The 25,757-nt window shown below is 52.1% G+C and overlaps 12 protein-coding genes across 12 annotated transcripts; 6 read left to right on the top strand and 6 right to left on the bottom strand.

Annotated features, from left to right (window-relative positions):
- Positions 1–380: 380 nt before the first annotated feature.
- GUITHDRAFT_118950 (hypothetical protein) lies at positions 381–2,545 on the top strand (the record flags this gene model as incomplete). The annotated part of the gene is made up of 3 exons (XM_005821831.1): positions 381–993; positions 1,277–2,474; positions 2,536–2,545. The coding sequence occupies 3 exons, from the start codon at positions 381–383 to the stop codon at positions 2,543–2,545; spliced, it is 1,821 nt and encodes a 606-aa protein (XP_005821888.1).
- A 49-nt stretch (positions 2,546–2,594) lies between these two features.
- On the bottom strand, positions 2,595–5,656 carry GUITHDRAFT_146901 (hypothetical protein; the record flags this gene model as incomplete). Its single annotated transcript, XM_005821830.1, has 2 exons — positions 2,595–5,334; positions 5,442–5,656. 2 exons carry the CDS (start codon positions 5,654–5,656, stop codon positions 2,595–2,597), a joined length of 2,955 nt encoding a protein of 984 aa, XP_005821887.1.
- Positions 5,657–5,751: 95 nt separating this feature from the next.
- Positions 5,752–7,002, top strand: GUITHDRAFT_118948 (hypothetical protein; the record flags this gene model as incomplete). The annotated part of the gene is made up of 1 exon (XM_005821829.1): positions 5,752–7,002. The coding sequence occupies one exon, from the start codon at positions 5,752–5,754 to the stop codon at positions 7,000–7,002; it is 1,251 nt and encodes a 416-aa protein (XP_005821886.1).
- A 42-nt stretch (positions 7,003–7,044) lies between these two features.
- GUITHDRAFT_118947 (hypothetical protein) lies at positions 7,045–7,542 on the bottom strand (the record flags this gene model as incomplete). The annotated part of the gene is made up of 1 exon (XM_005821828.1): positions 7,045–7,542. The coding sequence occupies one exon, from the start codon at positions 7,540–7,542 to the stop codon at positions 7,045–7,047; it is 498 nt and encodes a 165-aa protein (XP_005821885.1).
- Positions 7,543–8,214: 672 nt separating this feature from the next.
- GUITHDRAFT_118946 (hypothetical protein) lies at positions 8,215–8,895 on the top strand (the record flags this gene model as incomplete). Its single annotated transcript, XM_005821827.1, has 1 exon — positions 8,215–8,895. The coding sequence occupies one exon, from the start codon at positions 8,215–8,217 to the stop codon at positions 8,893–8,895; it is 681 nt and encodes a 226-aa protein (XP_005821884.1).
- Positions 8,896–8,922: 27 nt separating this feature from the next.
- Positions 8,923–12,100, top strand: GUITHDRAFT_118945 (hypothetical protein; the record flags this gene model as incomplete). The annotated part of the gene is made up of 5 exons (XM_005821826.1): positions 8,923–9,069; positions 9,121–9,273; positions 9,372–9,581; positions 9,640–10,554; positions 10,643–12,100. 5 exons carry the CDS (start codon positions 8,923–8,925, stop codon positions 12,098–12,100), a joined length of 2,883 nt encoding a protein of 960 aa, XP_005821883.1.
- Positions 12,101–12,391: 291 nt separating this feature from the next.
- On the top strand, positions 12,392–13,465 carry GUITHDRAFT_118944 (hypothetical protein; the record flags this gene model as incomplete). Its single annotated transcript, XM_005821825.1, has 1 exon — positions 12,392–13,465. The coding sequence occupies one exon, from the start codon at positions 12,392–12,394 to the stop codon at positions 13,463–13,465; it is 1,074 nt and encodes a 357-aa protein (XP_005821882.1).
- Positions 13,466–13,479: 14 nt separating this feature from the next.
- On the bottom strand, positions 13,480–14,195 carry GUITHDRAFT_118943 (hypothetical protein; the record flags this gene model as incomplete). The annotated part of the gene is made up of 2 exons (XM_005821824.1): positions 13,480–13,709; positions 13,844–14,195. 2 exons carry the CDS (start codon positions 14,193–14,195, stop codon positions 13,480–13,482), a joined length of 582 nt encoding a protein of 193 aa, XP_005821881.1.
- Positions 14,196–14,379: 184 nt separating this feature from the next.
- GUITHDRAFT_118942 (hypothetical protein) lies at positions 14,380–16,836 on the top strand (the record flags this gene model as incomplete). The annotated part of the gene is made up of 1 exon (XM_005821823.1): positions 14,380–16,836. One exon carries the CDS (start codon positions 14,380–14,382, stop codon positions 16,834–16,836), a length of 2,457 nt encoding a protein of 818 aa, XP_005821880.1.
- Positions 16,833–17,699, bottom strand: GUITHDRAFT_43080 (hypothetical protein; the record flags this gene model as incomplete). The annotated part of the gene is made up of 1 exon (XM_005821822.1): positions 16,833–17,699. A coding segment is annotated over one exon (867 nt), but the record flags the coding sequence as incomplete, so codon positions are not given.
- Positions 17,700–19,535: 1,836 nt separating this feature from the next.
- On the bottom strand, positions 19,536–20,636 carry GUITHDRAFT_118941 (hypothetical protein; the record flags this gene model as incomplete). The annotated part of the gene is made up of 1 exon (XM_005821821.1): positions 19,536–20,636. One exon carries the CDS (start codon positions 20,634–20,636, stop codon positions 19,536–19,538), a length of 1,101 nt encoding a protein of 366 aa, XP_005821878.1.
- A 193-nt stretch (positions 20,637–20,829) lies between these two features.
- On the bottom strand, positions 20,830–24,145 carry GUITHDRAFT_118940 (hypothetical protein; the record flags this gene model as incomplete). The annotated part of the gene is made up of 3 exons (XM_005821820.1): positions 20,830–22,647; positions 22,723–23,957; positions 24,070–24,145. The coding sequence occupies 3 exons, from the start codon at positions 24,143–24,145 to the stop codon at positions 20,830–20,832; spliced, it is 3,129 nt and encodes a 1,042-aa protein (XP_005821877.1).
- Between the last annotated feature and the right edge of the window lie 1,612 nt (positions 24,146–25,757).

Below are 25,757 nucleotides of genomic sequence, written 5' to 3'. Positions count from 1 at the left end.
TCCTGTATGGAGTGTACATGTCCCAATCTTTGCATCATGTCAATATAAAATGTCTTTAATATCAGTCACCAAACATCAATCTCCACCATCCTGAGTATTAAAAAAATCATCGGCATTACATGAAATAATCCAAAGGAAAGCAAATGCATAAAGAACCACAAGATATGGGAACATCTCATACCCGAATCTCTATACTGCCCATCTATATACTGGCATCCTACCAAAGCTTCATAACGAGTAGCGAGCTCCAGATACCCGCCCTCGTTGCATACAATGTATCCGTGACGATTGCATACCTTACATCGATTGCATACCCAATACCTTTATACAATGGGAGGAGATGCATCCCATGGTTAGACAATCTCTACAGCGTGAGCCAGATGATTATACCATGCGCGGTCATCCTATCCATTGGGTACACTGACAACGCGGTTGGGACGGGGCTGTTGATACTGTTTCTCCATTTTGCGCTTAAACCTATGGATAATTACAAGACATGGCTCTTCTTACTATTCCTTGTGTTCAACATAAACACATACAACCAATCATTGATGACTGAAGATACGCTCGCAGTAGACACGAGGTATAACTACGAGATCGGCTCTATTGTGATGAACTGTATCGCGCTCGCTATTGTCTCCTACCGTGATATCAGGCAGTCCTACACAAAGCACGCAGAGTTGGACGTATTCCTTATCATAGTATTGTTGGTGCTTGATCGAGCATGGATAAGGGACACAACTAGCAAGATACCGCTGATGCTTGGCTGGTTCAATTCGGACGATTACACACACTTCTGGCCAAGGAGCCTGATGATCCTAGGCCTTTTAGGAACCATACCATCGGATTACCGATTGAGTGGTTTCGTGGTCTCGTTCGCCGTTGCATCGTCTCTGGGTGCTGGATTGGCACTCTTGGGCGGTCCTACGGTGCTTCTTGTCGCTGCGGCATTGTTGAAGGCGTTGGTGCTATCTTTGGAGGCATGGCTTTACAGTACGGTATATTGAAATCCTATATAAAAGGTTGAAAACAAATGTAGAACTATAAAATTACATCCAAACCTAATCGAGGTGTTATTTTTGGTGACTGACCCACTCAAATCAAGCCAAAAATCAAACCGAACCAAACTACGCCCGACATCACCCTTGCATGAACAGCGCATTGAAACTCATACTCCTGTTGTCTTATGTTTCCATCATTCACGCGGGCATATATGATACGAAGTACTTTACGGTTGCAACCATCTCCATCCCACCAGACAGCCTTGTTGTTGCAGAGTCGAAGCTCAATGGGACGGACATCAAGGATTACATTCAGACCGAAGTCAATCAATATCTGCAGTCCCAGACGTCCAAGGCGATGGATTATGTTATCCAGACCTTCGTATCTATTTTTAAAAATTCTGATGCTCTGTTTGATGATCTTACCATTATTAGCAAGTTCAACTCAACACCCGTTGGGAGGAGATTGCTTCAATGGCTCGAAAGCAATACGAGCAATGCAACCTATGAAAACACAACCCAGCTCTTACAAGGGCTCGGATTCACTACAAACATCACAAACATCAGTCAAGATGTGTATGTATCCGCTGAACCAAGTCCTCAACCAAACGGAAGTATCACGGTTGATTCATTACAATACATTGAGACCCTATCTAGCTACGACCCCAACGCCAACCCCAGTGGTGTCGTCTACTACAATCCACAGGCATTCAATGAATCAAACTACAGCTTTGCGGGTGAATCCAATGGAGCTCAATACTACAATGAACAGAACCCCATCGCTCAAGAGCTACAACGCCTCTCGGAGTACAAGAAGATCCAAACTAAGGAGATGCTGGACTTTTGGAGATCATTCACACAGTTCGAGAGAAGCATCGTATCACAGGGAATACTGCGCAGGAGATTGCTTGATCTCGTGTCCCAGTCGGACGGATCTGCAGCTAACTCAACCTATGTATTGGTGGCATTACAATCACAGTCATGGGATCAGATGCAACTGCTCACTTCAACACTCAACTCCAACCTCTTTGCACAACAGGTCAACGCAAGGCAGCTACTCCAGATCAATGTGCTGTCTTCCACTACCTCTCTCGTCGTTCCCGGTGAAGGCGAGGCCCTCAACGTCCTCAAGCAGGCATCGCCCAGCCTTCAGGTCATTGTTGGCCTTACCTATTCCAACCAGACCCAGACCTGGACCTCCAAGGTCAAGCACTACGACGACCCCACCAACAATGACTACATCCAGGCAATTTACTTTACCAAGCCAAATGGGGCACAGCCAGGGGACCGCCTAAACCCTTGCATCCAGACCACTTCCACAGTGAACTGTATCTATGACATGCAAGTGGATTACTACACATCCATATACGGGCTTCCAAGCTCTTACTCCACCACGATGACTGCCAAGGAGTTGATCGATGCAATGCCAAACAGGACCTTTATGGAACTATACGACGAACAACATGGGATAAAGTCTTATTATGCTAACGATGCGGACAGGGCGAACAGCATACTGACAATCGAGATCTTACAGACGGCAATAGAGCTTTACGTCGGCACGCTCGCAAACAACAACAATGCAATGAACACGTATCAATTTGGAATCGGCATGTTGATCATACGATCCAATCCAACCACGCTCCCGGATGCCGTTGTTGACTTCTCTCTGTATGAGCCCTTCACGGCCGTGAAGGGCTCGTCGCGCTCAAGATCGTAGAGCTCCACGGTGTAGGTTCCGTCGTAGTCCAGGATCATCTCCCCGGGCGGGGCGAGGACGACGCCGAAGGAGGCGATGGACTCCCTGCCCTCCAGGCCCTCGTACTTGTCGCGGTATTGCCTCCCAGCGAACACCAGACGGCGGCAGAAGATTCGGGGGTAGGGGTAGGCGCGCAGCCGCATGAGCGCGGTGTGCATGTTTGACAGCGGGATGCGGATGACATCCTCTCTCTCCATGTGGAAGTCCTGGTTCACGTTGAAGAGGTAGATGTCGACCTGCGGTGCTCCGTCGTCTATGATCTTGCAGAGGACGTACTGCCCTTCGGGGGTCACCAGGACGTAGAGGTTGAAGGCGTCGTAATCCAGCGGCATCAAAAACTCCGGGCCCTCGGTGCGGAAGTTGTCGATCATCTGCAGGTAGTCGAAGAAGGGGATGGGGTCGTCGGTGAGCTCCATGCCCTCCCGCATCCGCTTTGCCATGCCGACCATGTTCCCGCATATTGCTGTCTCCTCCTCGAAGAAGGGCGTGATGCTGGAGGCGTTGCCCTTCATCCTTGGCTGCGCGCCATGCCACTCGATGTCGTGGATGCGAGGGAAGAGCCAGCGGTGCGGCGGCAGCGCCTCCTCGTCGGGCAGGCGGAAGCTGATCCACTTGCCGAGGTGGTCGACCTGCAGCACGGGGAGCGCGCCGCGGGGCCAGTAAGCCCTGGGCACCTTCCGCGTGATGGCAAACTCCACGGCCTTGCAGGTGGTGTGCTTCTGCTGCAGCTGGTGGAGGATGTTCAGGTTCTCCGTCTGGAAGAGGGGGGCGAGCAGCACCAGCGCGATCACGTTGACTGCCAGCACGCAGGAGGTCCTCCCGACGTAGACGAGGTTGAAGATGTTGGAGTTGCGGTTGCCCTCGTCCCTGAGCGCCGAGTGCAGGCTCATCTTCTTCCACCCCGCGGGCACGAGCTCGGCGGGCACCCCGAGCGCCTGCAGCAGCTCGACGAACTTGAAGCCCTCCCTCCCGAAGATGGTGTCCATGCAGGCACGGTTCAGCCGCTTGGCACCGAAGAGCATCTGAAGCAGCTCGGGGCTCAGCATCTCCCTCCGCAGGCGGAAGCTAGAGAAGGCATTCTGCACCTCCGGCAGCCCCAAGAGCAGGCCCTGGATCGTCTTCCATATGTTCTTCCCCGCCTCTTCCCCCTCCGCGTCCTCCATCTGGCCACTGGCGAAGAATCCCGCGTCCGCGATGAAGTTGGAGCGCCCCTCCGCGCTCGTCCAGTGCTCCCTTATCCCTAGGTAGCTATCCATAAGGCTGTCCACCTCCCTCGGCTTAGTGCTGTACAAATCTTTGGTCTGGACCAGGAACTTCATGCGGTGCTGCACCCACACCCTGAGCGCCGTGAGCGCCGCCACCTCCTGCGCCGTCGCCCCCTCCATCCCCTCGATCGAGCCCGCCTCCACCAGGCGGACGAGGAGCGGGAGGGTGTAGCCCGTCGGCAGCTCCAGCTTGCGGATGCAGCAGCGCATCATCACGTACATGAAAGAGTCGTAGGTCACGTTGGAGACGTAGGCGGACACCATGCAGTGCAGAGAGAGGTCGGAGAAGATCAGCTCCATGATGCTGTCGCGCACCAGGGTGTCGAGGTCCGGTGTCGCGCCCCGCATTGTCTGTGCCAGCAGCTTCCGCAGCACGATGGCCTGGATGTGCATCGGAACGGCTAGAGAGAGCATAAGCCCCTCCTGCTTCCTGACGAAGCGGTCCTCCTCGTTCACATCCGAGCTCAAGAGGGGCTCCAAAATTCTAAAAAGGACGGCATTGACCTCCTTCTGCACCATGCGGGAGACGCAATTGTTCTCGTTGCAGTAAAGACGGAACCCACTCAGCGTGAAGAGCTGTGCGATGGCGGTGCAGGCGTGCTGAACCACGATGAGCAGGGCGTTCTGCCTCGACCGGGTCAGGTTCAGGTCCACCGACTCCTTGCCCCTTCCGTCGGCCCGGGCCAGCAGGTGCCCAAGGTCGTGGGCGAGGGAGAAGCGCGCGGAGGTGGTGGACACGGCGGTGACGGCGTCGCTGCCAAGCCTGGCCCGCGTGTGGTTCTCCTGCTCGCTCGTCCTCAGGGGTACGCACGTGTCCTCCGCCGCCGACTCGAAGAACCTGAGCCGCGCCGCGAGCGAAAAGACGTCACCCATCTCAGTCTCCTTGCGGTTTGTGGCGATGAGCATGATCCTTGGCTCCTCCATAAGCATGAGCTTCTTGTTGTAGTTCTCACCCGTCTTCGCCCCGCCGTCCGCATCCGACTTCTTGGAGCAGGCCTCCCTAAGGAACGTCTTGGCCTGGCCCGTGTTCTGGATGAGCGTGTGGCAGTCCTCGCTCACGAAGATCAACTTCCCATACTCGCACAGCGGCACCGTGTCCTCGGGGTCCACCCGCTGGTCATTCTTCAGTGCTAGGGTCAGGCCCATGCGCTTCTTCTTCCCGTCCGTGTAGTTTGCCCCGCTCACCACCATGTCGGGGCTCCGTGTCTTGGCGAGGAGGAAAGGCGACGCACCTTCGACCAGCCGCAGAAATTCTTCTGCGGGAACGCCGCGAATCACAACCTGAATTTCCCTGCTTATCTCAACCCGGTCGCTATCCAGGCGACGACGTTCGCGGACGTGTACAGCGGGATGTCGAGCTCGCTGACCTTTGCTATCTAATTATCTTTTGTTTCCAATGAAGGGTTTATGAACTTGCACCCGGTGACGTAGAGGGAGAGGACGAAGAGGCCCACGGTGGAGATGTAGACGTTACGGTAGAGGCCGGACTGGGAGGCGTCGAGACCCGCCTGGTTGCGCAGGGCCCCGGCGATGGCGGGGGCGATCCCCAGCGGGGTGTAGAGCGGGAGCACGACGAAGAGGCCGAAGGAGGCCAGGAGGGTGGCTGCGCGGAGGGTGTCCGGGAGGGTGGGCATTATTTTTTTTTCTGTTGGTTTTTTTCTGTTTTTTTTTTTTAAATAGACAGAGAGTGTATTTAAAGCCTGGTGTAGCGGTCGGGTCACGCATCGAAATGTTTATCAATATCTTGCTAGACCTTTCGTTGTACGATTACAAGATCGAGCTTCAGGGATTTGATCCTAGGGATTACGTCGATAAGATACCCTATGAAATGAAGAAGCAGTGCTACATCATACCACCGACCCCGACTCCAAGTCCTTCTCCCGTCAGTGAGAAGATGGTGGATTTGGATAACGAGACGCAGATTCTGGAGGAGGAAGACGATAAGGAGACGCAAGTGTTGGAAGAAGATGAAGAGACACCAACTCCAGAGGACGGTTACTCCGCAGAGGGTCAGCAGGGTCAGTCGCCGGTATTCCAGCAATGGCAGGAAGTGGAGTTTGAACCAGAGTATGAGATCGACTTTGACCAGCTTGGAAAGATGTGCTGGGAAAAGTTTGAGCAGATCAAGACAGATTGCAAAATTTCATATCGCAACTACATCATCTCTATCCGTGAGAATACGGGTGTTGATCCTACCGACGATGACGCTGTGAACAAAGTGACCGTGGCCAAGTACAAGAATCTGAATGAGATGACCGAGATAGCCTGGATATATGTCTCCAAGGTCAACGATGCCCCGCCGGATGAGCAGGTCGCGAAGTGCAAGGAGCTGCGCAATAAGCTTGCCAGGGATGTTATCCTGGGTATGTTGGACATCCTTCGATCGAACGAGGAGAAGCCAGATGTTCCCTGCTACGAGAATACCTACGTCAAAGTTGGTGTCTCCATGTTCCTGGCATCTGTCCTCAGGGTGAAGAACAAAGAGCTGACCGGTGAGGAAAAAGGACTGAAAGCTCTCTACAAGAGTACGAACGATGCAAAGACGTGGTGCCATTTCTTCCGTATCCTGAACAACGTGTCGCTCGATGACAAGTTTGTACACAAGACCTTCAAGATGCTTTGGAAAGGAATGCTAAAGCCTATGAAGTTTCATGGTTCTGTTCTGGGAAAGTTCATCGAAATCATTTGTGCTCCCACCCCAACTCTCGATGATTGGAAGTTGCAGGAAAAGAGGATCAAGAAGCTAGAATGGCTTGTGCTGCTCAGCGAGAAGGACCAGCATTTTGTGGACTTCAGGGCTGTTGGCTGGAAACCGTCCAATCCGGGGAACAAGCGCAGGGCCGACGGGTCGGAGGTGTACACAGAGGAGTTCAAGAAGAACAACACCGGAGAGGCAATTGAGACGGTGTTGTTCAATTACTGGATCTCTGAGTTCGACTATCAGCACAAGGTTATGCTTTCCAAGAAGTACTCCAAGTAGAGCTTGTACGTACACGAGAATAAAGTTCGAATTTTAATAACTTCAGGGTATGACGAGCCTCTCCTTGGACGAGACGAGGTGGGTGAGGACGGTGTCGTTCATGCAGTAGTCCTCAAGCTCGTCCCAGCGCTGCTGCCTGGCCATATCGATGGCGAAGCAGCCCTTGGATGTCTTGACGGGGAGGCCGTTGGCGATGAGGAGCTTGTCGAGGGAGAAGGTGTGGTCGCGGAGGAGCTTCCAGCGGTGGAAGAGGTCGACGGTCTTGAGCACCCAGCGGCCCACCCTCTCCGGGTCGACCTTGAACTGTGTCTGGATGAAGGGGATGTCGAAACGGATGCCGTTGAAGGTGCAGAGGGTGCGGGCCTCGTCGAGGATGCGTAGGAAATCGTCCACCTCGCGCTGCCACCTGGTGCGGTCGTGGCGGTGCCTGTAGAAGTTGTAGCAGTGGCGGATGCCCTTGGTTGGGTCGTAGACGGCGGCGACAGTGATTTCGTGGTGGTGCATGCTGAGGCCCATGGTCTCGATGTCGAAGGCGAGCATTTCCTGTGGTGTCTTCTTGTCTTATTCTCTATTAATCCTTCCACCTCCGGAGCGTCTCCTCCATGATGGCGTGCACGTTGGAGTGGTGGTCGGGAGGCGGGAGGAGGGAGGGCCTCTGGGGGTCGAGCCTCTGGATGCAGACGATGATGTAGTCGCGGAGTTCTTGTCGCTTGCGCTCCTGGACGAGCCTGACGTGCTCCTCGACCCTGGCGCTCTTGATCCCGGAGGCTTCGGTGAGCAGGTGGCGCAGGATGGGGTTCACTGGGCCCCGCCTCTCTGGCCTAGGCTGCGAAGACGTGTTGGAGGGAGGGTGAGGGATGGGGTGGGCAAGGAATGGGACAACGATGTAGGTGGATATACTCTTTTTTTATTGATTGTGCGGGTATTGATTATAGTGAGTTTGATGCACCGAGATTGTACGTCTCCTGGTGGGTTCCGCTTGGCAAAGGAGCAAATTCCATGGACAGCCAAAGAAGAGACAACATAAGATGGATTGAAGGAGAACATTGCTGTTTTCATGAGACTGGTCAACCGTGTGATGGTAAATGTGATGGTTGTGAATCATTAGTTGTTGGGGTGGATAGACTGGTTCTGCAGTAGGTGGGTCCATCTTCCTTTACCTCACGCCCATAATAACATCTTATATGGCAGCCCGCATTTAAGCCAAATAGGATGCGACTTGGTGTATTTTGTTTGGTGTGGATGCAAGGTTTCTTTATTCTGCTTTTGCTCTGCCTCTCTGTCGACTCCGGTGCTGCATCGCAGGCAACCCCGTCGTCCTTCTTCGGCACTCTGTCCCCCGTGGTGGTGTCGGAGGTGCAGAGGATCTTCGTGGTGCGGGACGGGAGCACGGTGCAGAGCTCCGTCGACCCGGTGGTGCTCTCCGCGGTGTACGGGGAGCTGCTGTCGATTTCCGGGAACTTCTCCTCCTTGGGCAGTTTGGAGGACATCCGCAACGCGAGTCTCTTCCATGACGGGGAGTTGGTGAGGCTGGTACTCCTGGCAGTCATGGGGAACTTCCACTCGCAGACGCTGCACGACGCCGACTTCTACAACGACGTGCAGGTGGTGTACGACCCGGTGAGCAGGAGGTTCGTGACGCGGCAGAACATGCGGGAGGTGGAGCTCGTCGTGTTCCAGGTCCTGCTGGTGATATCGGTGTCTGGGGTGCTGATGGTATTCCTTCTGGGCAATCATTCTCCCAGCCATTCTCCCAAGACCGACGTGAAGGCGGAAGACAAGAAGACCACGAACGCGTCGTTACACATAGGTCAGAATCTCCACGCCAACCGCCTGGCGATGCCCGCCTGGACCCTAGGCGGGGGACGGGCCCTGGGGAGGCCTGCAGTGTGAAAGGGGCTTGTCACAATTCGGGGAAGGATGCCCTCCCCGGATACCCAGCTCCATGAGCTCTGCATACAATCCCGATTTTACGAGGAAGTCGATGCTCTCTGGCTGCAGCAGCACCCTCTGGTGGTGTGCGTTCTCCTTGCAGTTGCGGTGCCAGTGCGGGCAGTGGATGATATGGTTTAGGCACTGGCGCATTTCACGCTTGCTGTAGACGATGTTCTCGCGCAGGACCGTCGATATGCCCTTGACCAGGACGTGGCAGCTTCTGGATGGAGCACACAGAAGGCACATGCAAAGGAAGATCACAAAAGACCGCATCCCCCCATGGGTTGGGCGCCAAGGAACCCTTCACGGGCCCGCTTTCCCGCGCTTTTTTTTTTGGTCGGGTTTGGTTTGGAAAAAAAAAAGTAGGGGAGGGGTGCTGGGAGGGGCGGCGTGCAGGGAGGGGTAACGCGCGTTGCGCCCCTATGGAATTGCAGGGGCAGATCCTCCGCTGGGTGGGGCTGCATCGCATCGTCCTGGCGCCACGCGGTGAGCTGAGCGTGGTGGAGGTCCTGGTTTCCGAGCCGGTCCACTTCTCCCTCTTCAACCCGACCGGTGCCCTTGTGACGGTGGAGGATGCGAGGTGGGACTGTGCGTCTCGGTGCTTCCTTGGATCTTGCCTCCGATACGACAAGGTTGTCCGCGAGGTCATGTTTTCGGAAGCGCCTGAAGACCAGCCACGGTGAGCGGAAGGTGGATGCGCAGGGCAAGAACGCGCAATACGTCCTCGTCTTCAACATGGGGGGGACGATGAGGATCTACAGGAGGGTGTGGGCCAGGGATGACGCGACGGCCTTCCGCGTGGAGGTGGGCGGCCTGCAGTTGCAGGCGACGGTGCAGGGCTCCGAGGGTAAGGATGGCTACACGGTGGGCCTGGACATCGATATGACCGGTGGGTTCAGCAACGGGGACGTTCCGCAGGCCCTGGTCGCCTGGGGCCCTTTCTACGATCTCATGACGAGCCAGTACTTCCACCAGGAGGAGTCATCCTTCCGCGTCCACAACATGAGTGGGAAGATGGACCTTCGGGGTGTTTCCTGCAGCACGAACGTCAAGACGAAAGACGTCTTCAAGCCGGAGTACAGGGCGTGCCTGGATGTGTACGTCAACTGCTTCGGGCGCATGTCCAACCTCTACCACCTGAGCGGCAACCTGCAGCATCAGGATGGGATGCCCAGCGTGCTCTTCAGGGGGTTCAGGAGCACCCGGGATGTCGTTGCGACGCTGCAGTCTTCGCTGGTGGAGGAGCTGTGCTCGGAGCCCGTCATCACCGTCAACATGATCGGGGCCAACTGCCACGTCGGCCGGTATGTGGACACTTCGGAGATGGGCATGCTGCAGCGCCTGTTCAACATGCGATGGCCCGACTGCGTCCGGTTCATGTGCCGCACCGAGCAGCACTACAACGTCATCATCTTCAGCGTGCAGGACATGCCCGGCATGTTCCCCGACCTCCCGCGCAAGTGGGTCGACAACTGCAGTACATTCAACTGCACCCTGACGCGGAGGGGCATCCTGTGCGTCCGTGTGTCCTTCAAGAGCCGCCTGCATTGGACGCTCGAGTGCGAACAGTATGCGTTCCGGGCGATGGAGACAGTCAAGGAGTGTGTCAAGTCCTGTGTATAATTTGATTTGTGTAACTTGTGTGTTGCTAACGTGGGTGTGTGCCTATTAAAATTAGTAAAGTAAGTGTAGACATGAAATGCAGGGTGGTGGGCTCCCGCGCGAGGAGGTGGTGCCCGGGAAACTGGTCCTCCGCCGAAGGTCGCACCCGACGTCACCTGGCGTGCTACGCATTCCCTTACAGTACACCCGAAAACGGAACACCCCGCCCCAGCCGGAAACGGCCCTGTCCGAAGATCCCATGAAGTCCAACCTCGGTGCGCTGTTTCCAAGGATCCGGCGCCCTCGGGACAGAGTTCTTATGGCTTCCATGAATACTTCTTTGAACACCCCCCTGAATGCTCCCATGAATGCTCCCATCAATGATCCTTCCATGGATGACGAGCTGGGTATGGAGAAAGAGGAGATGAAACTAGATGAGGCGCTGGACAAGGTCAACCGCACCTTCGCCCCCTCTCGGATCTTTGTATGGGTGGTGGAGATCTCTGTCTTGGTGCTCTTCACATATGCCACCTTTACTGCCCTGGGTGGCTTCACCAGCAACCCCACGGGCTCGGTGCCCACGCTGACGTTCTGGGCGCTGGGCTCGGTCGCGTTGGCCACGGCGCTGATGGTGGTAGGCATGGTGCTGGCCACCTTCGTCGAAAACAAGATGAAGATCACGGACCACCGCTTCCAGTCCGTCGTCAACGGGGCGCTGACGGCGGTGTTGGCGGTGACCGTCACATGGATCTTCTACGGTTCTCTGGTCATTGGGGCGAGAGATACGCTCTCGGTGAACGAGCAGCTGGCCAAGCTGCTGTTCCCGGTCATGTTTCCGTGGCAGGACCTTTATTTTGTACTCTGGACGGTGCTGCTGACCATCATCGTGCTGCTCTACCTCTTCCTCTCCGCCGCGACGACCATGAGGACGAGGGGCAACCGCGTCTTCGTCCACACGAGCTTCACCTTCCACCTCACGGCGATGACACTGCTGCTGCAGATGGCGGCCAATCACGGCACGGTGGTGTGTGACGTGAGGTCGACGCCCTGGATGGCCGAAACGGGTGACCGCTATGGGATCTGGAACCAATTCTACCTCGTGTTCGGGATCATGAACGGGTCCCTGGTGGTCTGCTTCTTGCTTCAGGCCCTGGGCGACTATGGGTACCAGCACTTCCCGCTGACAAAATACCCGATGACAGTGCCGATTTACATCCTAATGAACCTCGCCCTCCAGATGACCGCGCTGCTGCTCTTCTTGTTCAGGGACCAGGACGCGGCGCTCGGCCACAGGGAGAGGCTCTTCGCTCCGGGGGTTTCCGGCCACGTCAACACGTACCCTCACCTCTACTTCCTCAGCAGTGTGCTTACCCTCCAGTTCATCATGATGGTGGGCTCGGTCTTCAACTACGACCCTACTGGGTCGGAGTTCGACGACTTCCGGAGGAGACGACTGGAGCAGCAGGGGCACCAGAGCGGCAACCAGCATTTCGCCTTCTCCCAGCCGATGAACGCGGTGCTCCCAACGGTGGACTTCAGCGCGGGGCTCAAGATTGACTGAGGAGGGTATTGTGAGTTACTCACTTCATATAAAACGCGGGCTTGGGTAAGTGTGGGGAAGGAAGGGATCGCAGGTGACCATATGGGGTTGGGGAATGATTTCAAGATGATCTTTGCTTTCGAGGGCGCAGAGGTAAAAGAAGATGATAGGTTGCGGTACTCCAGAAACCGCAATCTGTTCAATGCGTTCATTCATGGACTCCTTCTAATCGCTTTCATCGTCCTTCTGGCGATGAATCGAATCCGCACACCCCCGACGACGCGCACGGTGCCGCTCCTGTGGAATGCCAGCATGATCACGGTGCCGCAGGCGGGGAGCCATCCTGATTTGGACCGCTGTGGTGTCAATACTCCGCCTCCTTACGAGGTGCGGTGGGGCTCTTCCGACCCCTGGATGTACCAGCCCAGGGTGGTGGAGACGTACTTCTTCCCTGTCAGTTTCTTCATCCTGTTCTTCATCTGTATCACGATCTTCGCAGACGTACTTCTTCCCTGTCAGTTTCTTCATCCTGTTCTTCATCTGTATCACGATCTCTACAGGGCGATCATGTTGGGTGCATTCATAGACGCGCTTCAGAAGGGCCTGCCCCGCTACGATCGCTGGATCGAGTACGCGCTCTCGTCCTCCTCAATGATCATCGTGATCTGCCTCTACACTGGGACGACGGACGTGTGGGTGCTGACCTTCGTGTCCCTTGCGCAGTCGGTGATGTGCTTCCTAGGGTATGTCGTCGAGGCGGCGGACTACGTGGCCTCGAAGGAGTGCCACTTGAAGGATACGGAAAGCATTCCGGATGAGAAAATCGAGCCCGGAGAATACAACAACAACACAGAAGAGAGTGAGATGGCATTCAGGGGGGTGTGGGGTTCCGACCGCACGAGCGCGGTTATCGTCCCCGTGCGGCTTAACATGCCGTGGCAGAAGGGGCCGGTGGTCAGGCCTGCTTACAGGACGATTGGGAGTGAGATGAGTGCATTACGGGGGGCACAGGGGGTGGACCCGAAGGACCTGAAGAAGATAATGGATTACGTGAAGGGGCTGGCGTTCTTATTCGGGATGTACTTATTCGTGATGATATGGTTCTACATCGGCAACAGCCTTTTTGGAGACTACATGGGGAAATTCAACTGCCTCAATAACAAGAACCTTTTCAGCTACACAGTCTTTCCACTCCTTATCTATATTTTCGAGTTAGTTCTTTTCTTCACCTTCGCCGCGGCGCAGATCTACTTCCACTTCATCCAGGATGAGGAAAATAAGGCCTCCGGTTACCGACGGGAGTATGCCTACAATATGCTGAGCACGTTCTCCAAGGCGTTTTTGGCCATCATTCTCATCGCCCAGTCGGCGGTGTTCAGCGTTTAAGGGCGCCTGTATGGTCACTCTCCGATAGACACGATGCTCTCCAGCGACCGCAGGAAGTCCTCCTCCACAACGGACTCTTCGTCCTCGAGGATGTAGAGCTGCTCCCTATTCAGTATGTGGCATATGGTCATGAGATCGATCATGCGGACGTTCTGGCAAGAATCAAGGTACTCTAAGCATATCTTGGATGTGTCGGTGTTGAGGTCCATGAGCTTTTCGCGCAGCTGCGTCGTCTTGAGCGGGGCTGCGGGGAGCATGATGTCATGCAGTTTTCCCCTCACCAGGTCTGTCGCGCTCTCCCTCTCTGCCTCCATGCTCGTCTCTATTATTTCGGTGTGTGTTCGTCGCATTCGGAATAAATACACCCATGTGACTCACCTGGGTCATCCTCCTCTTGTCTGTTCTTCTTCCTAGAGCCATCGACTGGCATGATAGAGCCATCAGGCTCCTGAGCAAAGACGCATGTGTTCCACAGGCTCGATTTGTAGAAGGGGTCGGAAAGCGGATCTTCGACCCGGTCGCTCTCGAAGTTGTAGTAGGCCGCGAGCATGCGGCTCACTATGCTCAGCTCGGGCTCGTCGAAAACTCTCACATACTGCCCGTCGCCATAGTGAATCGCGAGCCTCCGGTTCAGGTAGGGCTTGGCTGCGAGGAAGATCTCAATGTCCGTCACCCTCCCGCCCCTCCAAAGGTCCACCCTCTGCTGGTTGTCCGTGTGCGTGAGGTGCATTTCCTCGTGCTCTTTTTTTCCTTTGTATATTGGCGTGGGAGGGTAAATACTCCGGATGCGATCGACCTTCCAATCCGGCTACAAAAAAAATAGTTGCGACCCATAACGTTTTTTTATACTTTTTTTTGGATTTGAGCTTACGGCCCGTCGGCGCCTATTTCCCGCCCGAATCGGTAATCCGGGCATGTTAGCCGTCGCAGCGCCACGCGAGGGCATGGGGGATGCTGCCCTGCTGTCGCAGAGCTCGGTTCCCGAAGACGATGCCGCTTCGAGCACTGGGGTGAGTATAAGCAGCGCGGCACTGAGGTTGGCTTCCATGGCCCCGATCCCAGTGAGACCCAATCACAAAATTTTGAGCAGCAACAGGGGGACGAAGAGAAAGGCAGACCTGGACGACGGGGTGCATTCGACGAAGGTGCCCGAGCTCACGGTTGAAGAGGAGAGGGAAATCCAGGTCAGCAAGCTCAGCGCCTTGCACATCCAGACGAATCAGTTTGTCTGCAACGAAAACCAGCTACCGAAGGGCTTCACCCAAGAGACGGTGGAGGAGTGCTTCTTCGACATCCCACCGTTCCAGTGGGACAGGATCGAGTTCCTGAGCGTGATCGAGGATATATCCCGTCTTCAGAACAACGAGTTTGGGAGCTGCCTGTGGGGGAACAAGTTCACCTCTGATTTCACCATTGGCGGAAGCTGTGCAAAGCCCCTCGCGTGCTACGACAAGCTGAACCGCTTTCACCAGCTTCACTTCGAGACGGATGGGCCGAGCATGATGTTCACCGTGATTACGGAGGGGGTGGACCTGCACCCCGGGCTCCTGGACGTGATCCGTGTGGCGCACAACATCAGCGAGGGCGGGAAGAGCCACTGCCTCACCAACTTCACGGTGCAGACCAACACGACGCTGATGAAGTACCGGGGGGACAACGCGAGCAGCAAGGCGGACTCGGTGCGCGTGAAGCTCAACCGCTCGGAGATCGAGGGTCTTCATTATCAGCTCAAGGAGATCATACAAGCGTCGAATGGCGAACGGCTGAAGGAGATGGAGAACGACGACAACTTCTCTCCCGATGACATGAAAGAGATGCTGTCGGCCTCTTACAACACTAGCACATTGAATTACACGCTGGTGGTGGATAACTTTCTAGAGAACAACCAGAACTTTGTGATCAGCAAGGGTATACTGGACGCCTCCGTGGAGATGCGGATGGTGAGATGCCAGGACAGCTCTGGGGTGGAGAAGATCTTTGTCGCGCAGTCGGTGCTGCTCCGGAGCATGAGCGGGGTGGATCCGTACAGCGCCTTCATCGAGTCTATGAACTCTCTGGGCCCGCGGGTGCGCAAGTCGGTGTGGTCGATCCTGGACGGCATGGTCAAGTGCCTGAACAAGGGGAACATGCTCTCGGATAGTGATATCAAGACGATGATGCACTGGATCACGGCTCCTTCCTTCCTTTGCATGATGCTCTACAACTGGTCGGTAGGCCGGGAGCTGGAGATCCTTAGCAGCGACGTCCCTGTCGCCACCGAGGGCTTCGGCAGGGTCGTCCTCGGATGCGTCCACAAGGACGTGCAGCGCTACGTCGGGATCATCGAGCAAAAGATGAACCAATGCAAGGCCACTACCAAGATGAAGCAAATTAAGATCGTGGCGGAGGTGGACGCGCTCTTCCGTGGCGTGTACGTCATGCGCAACGAGGACGGAGAGAGGGGTGATGTGGTGTGCGCCCCGCTCCCCCCGGCGACGTTCTCCTTCTCGCTGAACCTGGGGGAGGACTGGCTAAGGGATGGCCTGTCCGTCAGTGACGTGACCCGCAACTGCATCTTCGCGACGCTCTTCCGCGTGATCTGCGACCCGAGGCTGGCGGCTTCGAACGCCTTCCGGGAGGAGATGCAGAACCTGCGCTGCTCGGCCAATCACCTGGAGAACCTGCGCTCTCCGGAGGCAAGGTGGGCCTTCTACATGATCTCCAACGTGGAGGAGCAGCGCGATGAGCCCGGGATGGAGGTCAAGGACGCCTACCTGCGGACTATCGGGAAGCACCACAGCACAAATCGCATGTTCTCCGTTATGCTCGACATCGCGCTGAAGAGCAGGGAGTATACCTCGGTGGTCTCGACGGCGAACCTGATAATCCATCGGATCAGCGAGCAGGCGTCGGTCTCCGAGTCCCCCGTGCAGGCCGGACTGGTGCGGGCGCTGAAGGTGCTAGCGGAGGACGCAGGGAAGGACGGCGTGCTAAAGCTGCTCGAGACGCAGCTGACCGAGATCCTGCAGGCGGGCGCCATCCCCTCCGTCTGCATGTGGGAGACACCGCTTGTGATTCTCCAGCGCACCATACAACTGATCAATCGCGTCTTCCGGCTTAAGAACAGCAACCTAAACCTCCTCTACATCCTGCTGACGAACACAATCTCCTACACGCTGCCCAAGGAACCCGCGTGGGCGACGACAATCATGCTGGTCGACGCGGCGTGCCAGAGCGAGCTGGTGATCCAGGACAAGGGCCGGACGCGATTCCTTGGCGTGGCGGGAAGCAAACGCGACAGCGCGGGTTTCAACTTCACGCAGGTGTGCTTCGAGCAGATGCTCTCACCTTGCGGGCATGCCGTGCATACCCCATTATCCGGCCCTGTGTAACCAGGCTTGCACTTACACGGAAAGTCCCCAATCACCCCCTTGTAGGCATTCGGATCGCACGCCTGACACAGCCCACCAGCAGCGCCTTGGAACCCGACCCCACACTGACACGAGGCCAGAGCAATGGATGCCAGAGATGAGTTTGTATGCAATGGGCAGTCTGTACAACTTGTATTGCCAACGTTTGTTTTGTAAGTGTTTGCGGGGCATGGATAACAAGGGCCACCATTAGGGCCGGTATACCCTGCAATGCAATGGCAGTCGCTCTTAATGGAGAAACCGTTTGAAGTTGAATACAAAGGACAGCCCACACATGTGCTCCTGCTGAATGTATCCTGATATGTATTCCCATCGCACGGGACACACAGCCCATCGTTGTTCAGACCGTACCTTGGCTCACATAGGCAGTCATTGATGCTCGTACTCCCGGTCTGCAGCGTCACACTGTAGTTCGTGCAGATTTTACATGTATTGTCATTGGATATCGTGTCCTTGAAAGTGTTGACAGCACACGCCGAGCAGGTACCTGCATCGTTCTGGTAGTACCCATAGTTGCAGAAGCAGGCTTGATTCCCCTGGGCGTCGTTAACGGTGACGTATGTGTCAAGGCATTGTATGCAGGGGTAATTCCCATATAGCTTCTTGAAGTAACCGGAATTGCAAGCTGTGCAGTCGCTGCCATCAGCCCCAGTGTACCCAGGCCCACACTTACAAAGGCTGAAATCGGTGGATGCCGTGAACTCTGTAGTAGAGTACCCGGGACAGTCCTGGCAAGTGTCGTTGAAACCTATCACATCCTTGTAAGTACCAGTAGGGCATTCGAAGCACTGGTCATAGCTGTAACCAAAATAACCCTTGTCGCAAACACAGGATGCGATGCTCTGGCTCCCGAGTTGCAGCGTGGATGTACTTAAAGGGCATGGGGTACAGGCACCGTTTCCGGCAATGTCCTTGTAATAGCCGGCATCACAGGGGGCACATATACCTTGGGAGACGGAAAAGTAAAAACCGACCTCACACTGACAGTCCCCAATTGATGTCGAACCCCGATACTTTGTTGTTGTTGAACTAGGACATGCCACACAATTCTCTTTGCTCATGCTGCTGTCTCTGTAGAATCCAATAGGGCATTGAAAACACTCTCTTGACGGGGTGATATAGTTTGTCATCTGGAAGTATGTAGCCCATCGTATGTATTGATAGACTGAAGTATAGACATCCGTATAATGAAAACTATTTGCATATGTGTACATATTATGGTAGTATCCGACTGGACAATCATCAGGGATGCACCAAGCATAATTCAGACCTTCAACAAGGGTGTAGTCTATATTCGAATACTTTGTGTAGTCGTATCGCGTCGTGTTCGGGGGGCATATGCAATCACTATAGATGGCCACGGGGTTAATACCATCGGTTGTGGTGTAAGGTGGGCATTGCTTACAGATAAATGATGCGTCTTGATACAGGGATGGATCACTGGGAACAAAACTGACCAGGTTGCTATACTTCCCGACGGGGCATACCTTACAGGGATTGTTTACATCTGTAGAAGCATACCGACCGAACGTACATAATTGACTCGTAGCTACATCATACCAATTCTGTACATTGCTCCCCTCGTAGAAAACTTCAAACGTCCTAAGTCGAATGTCGCCTGCACTAAAGCAGAGATAGAAATAAACATTGCTTGCAGTAGGGCCGGATTCTACAGTGTTAGTGTAATAAATGTTGATCTTTTTGTATAAAACCTCGATTGAACCGTACACTGGAGAGTCTAGATAGACACCGGTGTAAGAAAGATATGAAATAATTACAGGCTTCTGGAACATTACGCTACACAACGACTCACTTACATTGCCACAACTGTACTTTGTTATCTCCACTGTTTGACCGTAACATATTGAACTCTTGCATGTGCCCTCGATGGCAATCCTCAACTTAGAGGGTATCGTACTCGGATTTGACATTGCAATGTTTGCCACGGCGGCCGGATATGATCCATACCACTGACCAACAAGCTTGGTCTCAGTCTCAGTGTAGGTGTCGGTGGGTGAATAGAGTGTTATGTAAATGCTCGAAAGGCATCCACTATCGAATGTATATGTCTCTCCCGTAGACGCAAGTATTTTGTTTTCTGGTCTGTAGATCCATGTACCATCTCCTGTTTTGTAAGTTGAAATATGAAAAAAGTCCCATCCAAGATTGCCTAGATACTTGCGCACCATATTGTGTGGTCGAAAGTAATCATTCGTGACTGAAGTGATGTTGTAGATTTCATTTTGCAAGTCTGGCGTGTAAAAGTAATTGTAGCTAGGTGTATCCCAACCATCTCTGCATAATTTACCTTCTTGCCAGTTCCCATTTCCAGTGTAGACATACTTGTAGTAGTGTGAGGTATAGACAGAGCATGGCCACGAGAATGTTGTTGCCCCACCGCAAAAATATCTCGTAGAGGTGTCATATACTCCGCACCAGACGTATACATTGTAGTTGGGGGTATTTGCTGGGGGGTATGCCGCTTCCGTTGAATATGAAAAAATGATGAATAATAATGATGATGCATGGAATTTCATGCCTTTTTGTTTGTATGGACGACTCACCCATTGAATTTATATCAAACCCAAGACACAAAAACAATTGCTCATTATGAAATTTATTACGGAACCAGGACACTAATCTAGGCCTACACAACCTGTCTATGAGACGATGTTGTCCATGATGTAGAAGATACCATCTGTGGGGACGGGTCCATCTTCATAGATGTTGAAGTTGTGGGTAAAATTGACACAAGGACCAGTGGCAACATGCCTGCTGATCATAACGACATAATCGTTGTTGTATGGGACAACGAGTTCACATATCATGCGCCCGTCATTGTTCTGGGCGTACTTGTACTTGACGATTCTCCTGGTCACATGAACGTCCTCTTCCTCGAGAGCATATGTGTTGAAGAAGTGGCCCGCGACCTTGGTATACAGCTCAGACAGTTTCTTGTAGCGTTCGACATTGTCCTTCAAGTTTCTGATGCTCACGATGTTCTGCACAACCGAATTGATCGACTCCATCGATTTGGCAAGGAATGGCTTGTTGCATATCTTGATCTTCAAATTGCCTCGATCCTTCACAGGGACGATAAAGTAATGGTCACGTGGTTTGTAATCACTTGGAAACTGGATCAACTTGAACTTCTTCATGCTGGCGATCTGGAAAGGGGTTGCATCCGGAATCACAGGATGCTCGACCGTGCATCTAGAAATGATGTTCTCCTTGGAACGCAAAAGATCCTCACTGAAAGCGAGTGACTCATTGAGAAAAGCAGACTGAATGTCCTCTTCCTTGATGTAGACGCATTCATCCGTAAGCTTCTTCATGATAATCTTCACGAAAGGTACTGGGAAGAACGGGAAACACTTGTCTTCCGCATCGAACATGGTTTCAAGTTGATCCTGCAAGTCGTTCGCCTGTGTTCTCTGTTCCGTTGTGAGATTCTTGAACTCATCACGTCCGATGGTGTCCATGAGGACCTCGTGATGTACCCCAAGTTTGTCAGGTGTCATGTCAGCACAAAGGATTTTTGAGTAAATTGTGTACAAAAACATCCTCACCGCCAAACGTTTCACAACCAACTCAACATCATTGATTGATACTTTTGAAGGCTGCTTCTTCTTCTCCTCCTGTTCCTCTTCTTGGGCTGCAGCAGAATCTTGCAAAGACAGCTCCTTCATAGCCTTCTGCATCTCGACCAAAGTAGCGTTCTTGCGTTGAGCCTTGGCGGGTCCTGATGGAAAGCCAATCATCATTATGAGCAAAACAAGAATATTCATATTCTCTTTCACGTTTTGAATCAGATAGCTATTGTTTAAATATGTATTCGATCGAGCTAAAAAACTGGAAAAATAATCCTCTCGATGTTAGAGCTCATCCTTGTGATGTTAGAAATCATCCTAGTGATGTTAGAAATCATCCTAGTGATGTTAGAGATCAAAAAGCTCAGCGAGCGATTTTGTAGTAGAAATCTGCAAATTTCCTGATGTAGGTCTTGACTTCTTCCAAAGCATCGACAAGCCTTTCCTTTGGCATGGAAGTTACATCAATCCATGCCTTCTTGTAGTCTTCCTTTGCGTATTTCTTCTTCTTGATCAAATGGGACACGTACATGATCATCAAGTCCCGGAGAGTGAAGGCATTCAGAGTAAGGACCTTGTCTAGGAGGTTCAAATCACACTGGAAGATGGTATAGCCATCGATTGGCCTCAGAAGGTCGTAGTTCTTTGGATGGGGGTAATGATTGCCGATCTCTTTCAACTCGCTGAACTTGAACTTCCAGGGGGCGTTGAGAAGTATGTAAAGTTGCTGCTTCTTGTAGCAGGTCTCGCAGCAATGGGTCTTCATGTCAGGAGTTTCATAGAGAGGGCTGAGCCTGACCCTGCCCATCTTCTTTGTGTCAGAGCACTGACAGTACCATTCTTGGCTCCTCCATCCCTGGATGTAGGCATCGGTCGAAACTCCTTCTTTCCTTGCCAGGTGGACCATTTCATCCTTGCTCAGCGACTTCTTTCCTTGACCGATGACGATTTCATCATCACCGTCCTGCTGCATGTAGATATCCTTTTTGAGATCTTCGTTCACCTTCTTATTCCTTATCTCCAACTTGATATCATGGATCTTCTTCTCTAGCAATTTGATGGCTATCTCGTACTTGCTGACATCCTTCTTGATATCTTCGACGATGGCCTTGAGATTTGGATCCGATGAGATGACGTCGTAATAACAGTCCATCATGCATTCCGAGAAGATCTCATTCATCTTCGATGGATCGATCATTGATGCACTACTAGCAATCTTTTTGCTGATGGCGGCTTGGATCACCTTCATATCGAAATCCGGAATTTCCTGCACAGGTTCTGAATCAGTCTTTGGAATTTCCTTTGCATCAGTCTTTGCATCAGTCTTTAAAGCTTGCTCTGGAGCTTCCTTTGCAATCTCTTCCGGGTTCTTCTTTGCCTTTTCATCCTTCTTTGCACCGGCTTCAAGACTAGTTTTGGGTTCTTCAGCCTTCTTCTTTGGAATGGGATCATCCATTTTTGTCTTGCCTGATTTGTCATCTGATTCGACGATCTCAACGATTTCTTTCTTCTTGTAGCATTGAGCAACAAAACTGAAGGCATTTTCATTGCTCTTAACAAGTTGAAACGTAGAGTTGTTATCGAAGAAGAAGCATTTCATCATCCTCTTCAAATTCAGCACACTCATACGGCAGATGATCTTTCCAACCTCGCTCCCGCAGCTGATGTTCATGAGCACTGGAAATATCTCCTTGCAGACGGCTTCTATCAGGTTGATAGGTTTCATATTCTCAGTGACCTTGGTCTCGTTGATAGCCTTGAAGTCGAAGTTCTCCTTGATGTCAGATGTAAAGTCCCTTGCATCCTTGGAGAAGCATGGCTTGTCACAGAGTTTGGCGTACGGGTTTAGCTGTTTCTCGATGATGCGTACGATATCATCTCTGAAATCCAAGGCATTATAACCCTCCCTGATCTTGGACTCCTTCAAGCTGATCTTGGCATTCATTACACCATACGGGCTGAACTTGTTCCTGTCGATCTGGTAGAACCTCAAGGTACACTTCTCATTCAATAGAGCAGTGGACTCTATAGTCTTCATCCCCTCCTTCATGGCACCGATCTGGTTGATCTTCATGGATCCGGCAACATTATCATGCAAAAAGTTGATTCTTGGATCTTGAGCAGGTACAAACAAGAAGTTGTACTGATATGAATCTTCTTCCACACTCCCAATCAAGTTAACCTAGAAGCAGATTCAATAAGCAGATTCAATAAGCAGATTCAATAAACAGATTCAATAAGAACAAAGAGATTTTACCTGAAAGATCGAGTTCTTGCTTATCATATCCATGAGGACCATCATGGTTGCCTGCAAGTATCTGACATCCTTCCCGGCCTTGAAGTAGGATCCAAAGAGCTGTTCCATGCTGAAGAGGCTAAATTTCTTGCTCTCTCCAAACACCTCTTGCATCTCGTTGAAGAATTCGCCATGGAAGAAATAGAGTGTGTTGAATCCTTTGCTGGAGCAACAGGGATTGTCCACCATGATGATCTGCTTGAGGTAGATGGCATCGAAGTCATCCTTTGACTTGGTATCGTAATTCACAAAGAGGATGTAGTCCATGGGTTCGAACCTCATGTACTGAACATTCCTCATCACAAGGCATGCACTATCTACAATATCGACGTTCATGCCCTTGGGAGCCACTGTCTTCATATATTCACGGGTGAACTTGTCCGAGTATCGAAGGAAGCTGAAGCAATAGTAATTGACGATCACCTTGATGTAACCCAACATGTCTATAGATTTTGCATCGACAATGTCAAAATTCTTCGAAATCCACTTTATGTAGGAATTGTAGAGATCATTGCAATTCTTAAACCCCTTGCAAATGAGCTCTGGTAAGGTACAATGCATCCATTGATACATGTTCAGATGGTCATCCTTTAAGTCCTTGCGATCAAACTCCCGGATGAAGTAGGCATGGGCACTACACATGACTATTAAGACGAAATCATCCATCCCGGTATCAAGGACTTCTTGCGATGTGCTCAGGTCAGCTAGAAACTTCCAGTAGTCCTCTACAGGGATCTTGGACCACAGGCTCTCCACCGAGAACATCGCACGGAGGATGTGCTGGATTTTCATCTCATCGGGATTGACAGAGCTCAGTGACTTGCAGGCCTTTACAAGGTTCTGACAAGATGAGTTCTCTGCATCGACCTTCTCCATCACCCCACCGACCTTCATTGTAGCAGAAAATCCATGCAACGACCAGCCTGCGGTTCCCCAGAAATGCAGGAAATCGGGGCTTGGAAATTTCTCCTTCTTCGAAACATCGAAGCATTTGTAATGGGCAATAAAAGGGAGTAGATCCTTGGATGCACAAGCCCCATAATCCTCCTTACACGCTTGACCCGCCTCCCCATGCATGCACGAAAGCTTGGCCTCAGGCTTGGTCTTGTCGGACTCAAGCATCGAGACCTTGACAATCTCCGACAAATTCTTGATGATTGGGGCTTGCCCATAGCATTGCTTCTTCTTCTCAGGCTCTGCCACAAAGTTTCAGCGCAAGAAACGCATTTTCACATCCAAAGTGCATGCATTTTCATATCAAATTCAAAAAAATAGGGCAGCGAGAGCAGTGAATCGCAAAGAAATCACCTGCAGCCTCGAGATTTTGCTTGAAGTTGTCTTCATTGACCCTCTTGGTGCTCCTTGTCTTGCGCTCCGAAGACATTTCACCCTGCAAGTTAAAAATCACAAAATGGCTGAGCATGCAATGTAACCGTCAAATAGGGAGCATCATAAGAAAAATGTGTTATCCTCACAGAAACGCAACATTTAACCCCAAAAATCGATCCCAGGACATCAAAGTAAGTCGGGACACATGCAAGAAGCATCGAAAACGGCCCAGGGGAAGAGCTTTAAGCGTTCCCCTCCCCTCCCTACAGCCTCCCATCGACTGGCCGCATCAACCACCCAACACCACCTATTTTACCATGCCCATGCGGTCAGAGCAGGGGGTGGGGTGGTCATGATCGTTCCTGAACTTTTCAAGAAATCTTAGACCTTGGCTCTAGGGCCTTGTAATCGATAGTATAGCTCCCATCTGGGGTCCCCATAGTGCCCGGGGCCGGTCTTCGATACATGAACTTTTGCCGGGCTCACTTAGTCATGGCCTGAACTTTTCAGAGGCTTACGTGTTTTTTGATGACAGAGGCCGTTCTAGACCTCGCAGATGGTTCCAGAGACCGTACCCACCCCCCATGCAAGTCCACAAACCCAAAAATTCGAATTTTGGTCAGCTTTGCACATGGTCGTATAGTGCTCGGGTGGATTTTTTATAACAATGCACTAGGAAATTTCAACCAGCACTGCCCCCACGAGAGCAGGACCATCGATATATATTTCTTAGAGCTAGGCTCTTGTGAGTCTGCAGGGTTCCACGACGAAATTTACCCCAGTACACTATATGTGCTGACCAAGAAGGTAGAACGGACATTGCCGCAATAAGCGACCACCCGGTGCAGTTCCGGGATTTAAAACCTTAAGGCCCACATCCAATCTAACCCTATGGGAATCAAGATAAGCCGTAGGAATTGATCTACAACCCTTTAAAATCACTCATTCTTCCTTTTTTCAATAACTTATTCATCCACCTGCGTTCAGACTACTCAGTCAGCCGGCCTGTAAGCCGATCGACTCGGGATTTAAAACCTTAAGGCCCACATCCAATCTAACCCTATGGGAATCAAGCTAAGCCGTAGGAATTGATCTACAACCCTTTAAAACCACTCATTGTCTCTTTTTTCAATCACTTATTCTACCGACCACGTGCAGACTACTCAGTCAGCCGGCTTGTAAGCCGATCGGCTCGGGATTTAAAACCTTAAGGCCCACATTGAATCTAACCCTATGGGAATCAAGCTAAGCCGTGGGAATTGATCTACAACCCTTTAAAACCACTCATTGTCTCTTTTTTCAATCACTTATTCTACCGACCACGTGCAGACTACTCAGTCAGCCGGCTTGTAAGCCGATCAACTCGGGATTTAAAACCTTGAGGCCCACATTGAATCTAACCCTATGGGAATCAAGCTAAGCCGTAGGAATTGATCTACAACCCTTTAAAATCACTCATTCTTCCTTTTAACGGTCAATTATGCTACCGGCCGTGACATCAGATTAGTTGTATATAGTAGTTTATTCGAAATTCAAAGTCGAAATTATATGTGGTTTCAGTAGGTTAAACTAACCACTTACTCCTTGGGATTCTTAGGCACATCGCGAAGATCCGCCTTACGCTTCCTAGACGAACGGCTAGCCTCAGCCTCGGCATTAGCCTCAGG

Source organism: Guillardia theta, assembly GCF_000315625.1.
Source record: "Guillardia theta CCMP2712 unplaced genomic scaffold GUITHscaffold_137, whole genome shotgun sequence".
NCBI classification, from domain to species: Eukaryota; class Cryptophyceae; order Pyrenomonadales; family Geminigeraceae; genus Guillardia; species Guillardia theta.
Note: the sequence above shows the minus strand (reverse complement) of the source record. Positions and strands in the feature narration are given on the sequence as shown.